The 9,502-nt window shown below is 37.0% G+C and overlaps 1 protein-coding gene across 1 annotated transcript; it reads right to left on the bottom strand.

The window, feature by feature from the left end:
* Window positions 1–986: 986 nt before the first annotated feature.
* LOC121862943 lies at window positions 987–5,169 on the bottom strand. The gene is made up of 7 exons (XM_042361394.1): window positions 5,018–5,169; window positions 4,538–4,654; window positions 4,168–4,204; window positions 2,964–3,059; window positions 2,383–2,435; window positions 1,753–1,846; window positions 987–1,609 (listed from the first exon to the last, which is right to left on the bottom strand). Exons 2-7 carry the CDS (start codon window positions 4,613–4,615, stop codon window positions 1,593–1,595), a joined length of 375 nt encoding a protein of 124 aa, XP_042217328.1. The 5' UTR covers window positions 4,616–4,654; window positions 5,018–5,169; the 3' UTR covers window positions 987–1,592.
* Window positions 5,170–9,502: the final 4,333 nt, after the last annotated feature.

Raw genomic sequence — 9,502 nt, 5'->3', positions numbered from 1 at the left:
TGTTTTTTTTTTTAATTCAATAACTTCCCTATTATCAATTTGCGACGGAAGTGTAATATAAGAAAATGGTCATAGAAAAAAAATAGTTCTATCGATTAAGTGTACTGAATTTCCGGAATTCTGTGGTTGCTGTAATTTGCAATATTACTGTTAATTCTTCCAATAGCACCTTAGGATCCAGAGATAGACAATTATTTACTCACAAGAATTAATTCAGTCGTTTTACACATTCATGAAACTTTGTTCTATTGAATCCTTGATGTAGTATAACTTCTGCTACCAGTCTGCGGCAATCTAAATTTGTGACATTATGTAATATAACAGTATCTAAAGCTTGGAATAATGTAGCCTGATCTTTAACTTTTCCCACTGTAGCAGCCTAATCTGAAAACATTGTCTTAAATTTTCAACAATACACTAGTAGTTGTGTAGTTTTGAAGCTATACTGTAGTTTTATTTTTTCTGTAGTGTTGGTCATCAATTAACAAGTGAGCACAAAATAATATGTGAAAAAGTGGCGCTACAGAAGCTTCCTTAACACCAATAATATAATAATAATTTTACACGGGCGATGGAAAAGTTTGGAAAATAAGACTCTTTTATGTTAGCAGCAAAGTTCACCAATTTTTTGCAAATCACAAAATATTTTCTGGTCAAAATAATTCTAAATGTGCCAATAAGTTTAGATAATAGTGCATACATACCGTTTTATTTTATATAATTCTCAAAGACGGAAAACAAGTGTACAGTACCTTTGTGGATATTTATTGAATATTATTATATGAATTGTAAGCCAGCAAATTTCAGTTTTAAGTAATGATGATTAATTAATACGACAGGAAAAAAAATAGGATTGAAGCTAAAGTATCTAATATAGGCCTACAGTTTGTTTGAATTCCGAAAATACTGATGTCACAAGTTTTTTGCCAATTCTCCGGTAATTCATAAACATGACTTAGTTTTTTGTCTGGTAAAACAAACTATAATTAGTTAATGATGATGCACACTTTTAATGGAAATTAATTAATTTATCAAGTTACACTTTAATGGAAATTAATTAATTTATCAAGTTACATATTTAATTTTCTCCTTCACCCTCTTCTTTTTCAGTTATGGTCACTGTCGTTGTTGTTGTAATTCCTCACTATCGTTATAACTGTTATGTCGTCCTTAGCTGGTAAATCACCCATTCTTAGTCATGGTCACAAAAGATATGGTCGTGTTGACAGTACAACAAATGTTCTTCCTCACAGATAATGTTCTTGTTGTCCTGGCAGCAACTTTTAAAATCTTAGCTGTGAGGAGAGCAGCTGAGTTCTATTCTCGACGCTTGGCATATACAGTAGTCATCAACTATTAGTGATACCAGTTGTCAGACTTTCACTTTTACAGATGGTTGGATATACTGATGATTCCTCGTGGGCTCAGGTGATATTTTGCTTGTCCTCAGAGGAATGCATAAGGCGAGATTCTTGGTCTAAATTCTAAAGTATAAATAGCCGAGAAAACACGGGTCGTAAACGTCCATTTTGTGAATATTCCAAATAAGATGGTCCTTAGCCGTTCATTGTCAGTCATGATTCTTCTTTTACTTAAAACAAAAGTGTGCCTGCAAAAATTTTAAATTAGCGTGAAAATATGGCCAAACACGAGACTGTAAATGATATCTTCTGTTGTAGAAAAATGTGTCATTATAACAAGTCCTAATTTACCCAACATCTGTGATAGCGTCAATACTAGACAGCCACTTACTCTGGACGCAGCACGCGCAGCCACCGTCACATACATCGATTACTTCTTCACCATCTTCACATTCATACTTCCTGCAGGTCCCATTTACGGCTTCCTGCAACAATAGATGAGTGTTAGAATATGTGACACTAAAGACCGACTGTCGCCATGTGTACTGACGTTGTGTGTGTGTAGTTCGTTTTTTATTTTCTCTGTATTTTAAGATTCGACTCCAACTAATTTCGCTTGTAGATTTGCCCCTTCAGCTTATTTCGCCTCCCCAGCTTATTAAACTCGAATATTAACCACCCTAGTGTTAACTCAACCTAACCAAAATTAAGCTAAACTAATCTAACGAAACATAACCTAACCAAACCTAACCTAACCTAAGCCCCCCCTCAGACAGCTTTTGGGTGGTTACTCTTCACGTAATTCTTTCTAGTAGAGTACAATAATGATCATGTAAGTGTTAAGTGCATTCAAGAGTTCGTGTATAAAGGTGTTACTATATGTATCTCACTGTCCTTAAGGTGAAATAAGCTGGGAGACTGAATCTAAAGATGAAATAAGCTGGGAGACTGAATCTTAAGATGAAATAAGCTGGGAGACTGAATCTTAAAGGTAATCCCAAAAAACCACTTATATTCTTACCTTCGTTCCTACAGGTATATGTTCGCATACAGTGCCCTCGCATATTATAGGAACTGAAAACGAAAAAAAACATTAAAATCAGACGATAACAAGCCAATATAAGAAAAATAATACTCTAGGTAGATATAGTTTAAAAAAATAGTCTGTTTACAAATGTGAAGTTAATGTTGTTATAATGTTATTAGTTTAGTTCAACAAGGAATTTCTTTAAGTACGTAGCTTGGTTAGTAATACACAAGTCCAACAAAGATAAAAAAATAAGAGATAGAACTCTGTGCAATGTATACAGCAGTGACAAGAATAAACAATACTAGAAGCCGCTATATGGAGCATCTACATAAATCTAATTCTTGAGTGTAAAATATAATTACTTGGAAAAAAATCATTAATTATCCAAACTACGTAAAAAATGTGTTTTAATAATAACAACAGCAAGAGGGATCACATGAAGATTATACGCCCCAGTTTATTTACAGTAGGTTAGGTTAGCGTTCGGGTGATTAATATTCAGGTGAAATAAACACGGGTGTGATAATCTTCAAGTGATCCAATAACAGTAATTAAGGTATATCATTACTCACTTGGTTGGCAACACACACAGTCGTTCGCACCACAACTCTTATTCAGATTCTCCTCATTTTCTGTGCAGTTGTTGTGCCTACAGATACCATCACAGTCTAGGGTGAAGGAGAAGCACATTTTAAAAGGTAAACAAACATATGTTTTCTATAGGCACTTGTATATAATTTACATTTTCAGCAACACTTGATAATTATGGTGTCTACTGCAGTTCACAGATAAATGGTACATAATTAGTATACAAAGTTAGCTATTTATATTATTGCAGATGTATACTGTAGGTATGTATAAATTGGATCCATAAAATATACCTTATTTTAAATCATTATCTTGAACAATACAGGTTGTAATGAAGTTTTTCCTATTATAATTTACTATAGTAGTATATTATCCTCCATGGTGTTAACTACGTAATGTTTTTTCAATTACTATTATTGTATTTAATACTTACCAAATAGTCTGTCCTGTTACAGAACAATACTGAGTTAAATGAATAGACTAACATCAGAGCTGACCTTCCCGTCCTCCCTTTCTTCACGTTCCTTCCCTCCTTTCCCCCCTACCTCCCTCCTTCCTTTTTTTTTTTTTTTTTTACGGGGATAAGCCCACCCAGGCACAGGTTACTGACCCACATCAGGGCCTGAGGGGCGAAAATATAATAATAGTAATATAATAATAATAATAATAATAATAATAATAATAATAATAATAATAACTATTATTATTATAATAATAATTAATAAATATTAATAACAAAGTACTAAAAAAAATATTAAACATAATCATAATCATAAATAAATAAAAAATCGAAAAAATAAATCAAGAATGAGAAATGATAAACATTATGTATGTTGTATTGTCAAAGTAAGAGAAACAATTGAAACCCTGCAATTGTGTGTAAATGAGCAGAAAGTTAGATCAGCAACCTGGGACTTGGTCACAATTTTCGTGATGCCATATGGCAGCAGGGTCTATCATTAGACAACACATTATGCTTCCATTATCTTCCCAGGCGGTAGTACCCCCCTGTTGATAGCTGCCTACTACCTACTATACTTAAACACTCCCGGGCGTGTCCTTATGTGTATGTGTGGGCGTGCCTTATATACATTAGCTTGTTAACGTTATACCTTATATTTTTTACATTATAAACATGTATCGTATCCTACAGTGTACTGTAAATATGAACGATATAGTTGTTCTTACCAACAGTTGCCGGGTCAACTTCACAGATGTCCTGGGCCTGTTGGTCAAGAAAGAAAATTTTTAACATAATCTTAAAGTGTACAGTATATAGTTTTAGATATTATAGGTACTATATATCTTTATCTATAATTCTATGCTATATAATTATTTTTTAATAAAACGCTATATTCTAAAATGAATATGAGAACAATACACCAGAAATTCTAATTGTTTATAAAAAAAAAGAGAATACCCAAACTTTCAGAAATTAAAATGTTCGCATAATTAAACAGTATATGAAAAACATTTAGATAATTTGCCAACGCTGAGTTGAGTAGATCGCCGTATAAGGTTGCAGACAACTAGGTTATCTATCACTCGGTTCTCTCACCATAGCGTTCCCGATGATGGTCAGAAAGAATGAGAGCGCCAGACCTCCCAACACCAGAGACAGGATCTTGGTTGACATCTTGAGCTATCACACACCGTACGAAGGCTTCAACCAGACCTGTAACATTGTATTGGGGACTTTGTACACACGCTAGCCTAATATTATGTAGGTAATGACGTAATTATTGTAGAGGAAAAATGGGGAAGTGTGAGAAAAGTGAAGCTTTGAGTCAGCACCTCTGACGTTATATGACTGTGGACAAGAGAGGAGGTTCGCTGCGAGAAGTTTTGTCTTTGAGAATGATTGTAATATTGCGTTTATGTATGCAATAGTAATTATTCCAGACGAAAATACAATTTACTACCATTTTGTGCAAGCTAACATATGCCACAGTTAGCGAAAAAATATCTACTTGAGGGAAATACACTGAAGGTTTTCTTTCTAGCACTTTTCTCTATCTTTGCGGTAAAAAATACTAACTTGTTGTTGGTGATGGGTGAGATGGAGGGAGGTAGAGTACTCGTACAAGCGTAAGTTGATGTAAACTGTGGCTGTCTCTCTGCTTCTACAGCTTTTAAAGCTTGTTGGTGGCTCCCAGAGTTCAGACAGCTGCACCACGTCACGTTAAAGCCAGCACAGGTGTTTGTTGGTATTGAACATGACTAACTTATTGACTAGTTCACTCCATCAATGCAGGTCATTTGTAGCGTCAGTCAACTTCGAGAAAATGTTTTATCCTCGTACCATTAAAGTGATATATATTAAATGGAGGTCTTTCATGGGTCTCTGCTATTATATATCATAAGTGTATTGGATTAAAAGAGCTTTTTAAGGTTCAATAGACAAAAATATATATATTTTTTCAGGTTATTAAAAAAAATAGCAAAGTCCTGAGGCAGTCGTGACGGCCTGATTGAGTCACTAGGTCTCAGTGACTCACTTATGCGTCAACAGGAAGCACTGTGTGTAAGTATTGTTCCTGTGATGAGAAATTAAGCTACTATGGGGAGTTAGTTCAGGCTGACATTAGGGTGTTTAAATATCAGGCGAATCAGGCAATATAAGCCTTGGGGCTAATCTTCATGTGATCCGGAAAACCTTGACAAACTCACTTCCATATTTGGATCTCCTTTACTCGACTCACTAAGTCTGCTGCTGTTCGGTCAGCAACGTCAGTCCTCACTCCTCAGGTACGGTACCAACAAAGACGCTTGAGTAAGGTTTTAAGCTAAGTTGTGACTCCTCCAGGACATTGACTTAACACTTGAAGACTATTACTTAATTCCTTGTGGTTGATGACTTAACTCACTGAGGAGGATGACTTAACTCCCTGAGGAGGATGACTTAACTCCCAGAGGAGAATGACCTAACTCCCTGAGGAGGATGACTTAACTCCCTGAGGATGACTTAACTCCAAGGAGACTGACTTAACTCCCTGAGGAGGATGACTTAACTCCCTGAGGAGGATGACTTAACTTCCTGAGGAGGACGACTTAACTCCCTGAGGAGGATGACTTAACTCCCTGAGGAGGATGTTTCAACTCCATGAGGAGAATGACTTAACTCCCTGAGGAGGACGACTTAACTCCCTGAGGAGGATGACTTAATTCCCTGAGGATGACTTAACTCCCTGAGAAGGACGACTTAACTCCCTGAGGAGGACGACTTAACTCCGAGGAGGATGACTTAACTCCGAGGAGGATGACTTAACTCCCTGAGGAGGATGACTTAACTGAGGAGGATGACTTAACTCCCAGGGAGGATGACTTAACTCCCTGAGGATGGACTTAACTCCCCAAGAAGGATGACTTAACTCCCTGAGGAGGATGACAAGAAGGATGACTTAACTCCCAAGAAGGATGACTGAGGTTGACTTAACTCCCTGAGGAGGATGACTTAACTCCCTGAGGAGGTTGACTTAACTCCTGAGGAGGTTGACTTAACTCCCAAGAAGGATGACTTAACTCCCTGAGGAGGATGGCTTAACTCCCAAGAAGGATGACTTAACCGAGGTTGACTTAACTCCGAGGAGGATGACTTAACTCCTGAGGAGGATGACTTAACTCCGAGGAGGATGACTTAACTCCCGAGGAGGATGACTTAACTCCCTGAGGATGACTTAACTCCCCAAGAAGGATGACTTAACTCCGAGGTTGACTTAACTCCCCAAGAAGGATGACTTAACTCCGAGGTTGACTTAACTCCCTGAGGAGGATGACTTAACTCCCCAAGAAGGATGACTTAACTCCCTGAGGAGGTTGACTTAACTCCCTGAGGAGGTTGACTTAACTCCCCAAGAAGGATGACTTAACTCCCTGAGGAGGATGGCTTAACTCCCCAAGAAGGATGACTTAACTCCGAGGTTGACTTAACTCCCTGAGGAGGATGACTTAACTCCCCAAGATGGATGACTTAACTCCGAGGTTCACTTAACTCCCTGAGGAGGATGACTTAACTCCTTGGGGACGATGACTTAAGGCTGTTGTGAGTTGATTTTCTTATTTCTTTACCAAAGTTTGTCATGTATGGATAATAAATAACATAAACACTACGAGTATATTGAAGAGTAAGCTCTTTTATTTGGGATTTTCTTTGAAATGTTTGTTTTGACACATTAATGGTAAATTTGGTGAGAGAACATGATAAATCTCCCACACGTAAGACACAGCACAAAGTTAACATTGTTCATAATGGTCAGATGTAGTGAAGTTAACACGACTATGGCAAGACAAATACTTTGCTTCATATTATATTGAGAAACTGATCATGCATGTAAGAAATGATATGGTATATACAGTAAACAGTAAGAAGAATGCCTAGTTCAGTGGTGCCCCTTGTGAAATATTGGAGACTTTAAAAATGCTTGCACCTTAATTATATTAATCATTTTCACCTGTTGTCTGCTTACTTTGGTGAATGTTAAGGTAGTCAACCTGACCTTCATTGTCCAGTATTAGTTTGTCTTGTGCATAGTGCTACATGTGTCAACAACAAGACTAAATAACAAAATGTATTGGTCAAGTTTGGGGAAGAAATTTGAGATGTTCTATTAGATTTGTTTATATGTGGTGATAATACTTGTACTGCCAGGTTATGTTTAGGTGTAGTAATTTATTGAGACCTATTCTCAGAGTTATTAAAAAAGTGGACTGCATGAAAAGTAGCCTTTACAGTACTCGACTGTGTGGCGACCTGTGGTGAAATGGTTGGCATGCTCATCTCTCAGGCGAGGGGACCCGGGTTTGATCCCTGGGCAGGGTGAAACTATGGGCAAGTTTCTTTATGCCATTTGCCTCTGTCTATCCAGCAGTAATTGGGAACCTGGATGTTAATCGATTTGTGGATCGTGTTCCGGGGTAATGGTTAGCCAGTGCAGTTGGCGAGTTGTCCAGTTTTCTCGGACCGTTTCTTGATATTGAGTCATGCAACTCGTTAACTTAGAGTGTGGTTGTTGTGTTGGCGACAGCTTCTACAACCCTTAAACAAATTCATGCCTAGGTGGCTCTAGGGCCGGCCATCCTCGTTACACGAGGGGAAACCATTACTGTACTGTACGGTTTATAGAAACAAATCAATAAGAAAGTAGTTTCACATATTCTATATACAGTACAGTATAAAATATAGAAACACTGTAGATAGAGCAGTCATTAGATACTGTACATATTCATTAAAAACATCATGCACATTCACATTGCTTTAGCATGTACAGTACTGTACATAAACAGTGCACGTATACCATGTACAGTATATATTGACTGTGGGCACTGTATACCATACAAACAATGGTAAACATAAGTTTACAGGTCCTTGTAAATGAGGTTAATTTAGGTAGTAATAATGTAAGAGTTTTTGAAGCCTTTAATTAGTCCGATCAAGAGACACCAACATGAACGGGGTGATTCACTAACTGGCAGGCTCACAGCATCACTGATATATCCATTATTTATATGTTAGTGTCTTGTCAGTAATGCTTTTGATCTTATATTCTCAAATATTTCTCTCTCTATTTCTCTTCAAATACTCCTCTCTCTTCTTTCTTCAAATATTCCTCTCTCTATCTATCTTCAAATACTCTTTCTCTCTTTCTTCAAATACTTTTCTTTCTCTCTTCAAATATTCTTCTTTCTCTCTTCAAATACTCTTCTCTCTCTCTCTCTCTCGTTTATTATCTCATAAATAAGAGTTACATTACCAGTAAGTGAATCACACTGCATGTTCCTATATACAGTAGCTACTTGCTATAAGGCATAGTTGGCTATGTAGATGAGTCAGGCAACGCTTTGGTCACAAATTTAACAACACACTAAACAAAACTAAAAAAATCAATGCCAGTACGTAAATGTAACAAGCGTTCTGATTGGTCAGTGCCGGCACATTAACCAGTGATATCCCCTGTTTCATTGGATCTTTCTCTCTGGGTGAGCTGTTGGCCATATTGCCAGCTCACTCCCAGTTCACCAATCAGATGTCAATATTAAGGTGAATTATGGAAACTATGAACATGCAAAGGCTTTTGAATCCTGTGAATAGAAAGCATGTAAAGACTTTGGAAAATATATAGAAAATGCAAAGCTTTCAGATAAGTTCCTTGAATGAAAATAAGAAGACTCAATGGAATTAACATGAAATTAATATTGAAGCAGAAAATAAATGTGACAAGTATATAACATTTTCATTAATAGCAGCAAGAAGAGGCATTGATCCAACCTGTCTATTAAAGACTAAATCATTGGAAGGTTTAGAGAAATTTTTTGGGGTACCTAAACATTATCTTATTCTCTCTCACCCACACTTTTTTAATTTTACTTTTATCCTCTTCGCCACTGATCGGCTCGTTAGCCGCTTGGGCGATCGGTCACGTCTCTGATTACGTTTCCTTTTCATTTATCCTCTTCACCAAAAGATCGGCTCGCTAGCCGCCCGGGCGATCGGTCACGTCTCTGTCACGCACTGTTGGCAAATACT

The sequence above is a fragment of the Homarus americanus genome, unplaced genomic scaffold, assembly GCF_018991925.1.
Source record: "Homarus americanus isolate GMGI-L3 unplaced genomic scaffold, GMGI_Hamer_2.0 scaffold24922, whole genome shotgun sequence".
Lineage (NCBI taxonomy): Eukaryota > Metazoa > Arthropoda > Malacostraca > Decapoda > Nephropidae > Homarus > Homarus americanus.
This window is presented reverse-complemented; position numbering and strand designations above follow the sequence as displayed.

Coding starts and splice junctions, on each gene's coding strand:
- LOC121862943 (XM_042361394.1), bottom strand. CDS start 4,615: ATGTCAACCAAGATCCTGTCTCTGGTGTTGGGAGGTCTGGCGCTCTCA. Junction 3,060..4,167: donor AGTTGACCCGGCAACTGTTG/GTAAGAACAACT, acceptor CCTTCACCCTAG/ACTGTGATGGTATCTGTAGG. Junction 2,436..2,963: donor CTGTGTGTGTTGCCAACCAA/GTGAGTAATGAT, acceptor TTTCGTTTTCAG/TTCCTATAATATGCGAGGGC.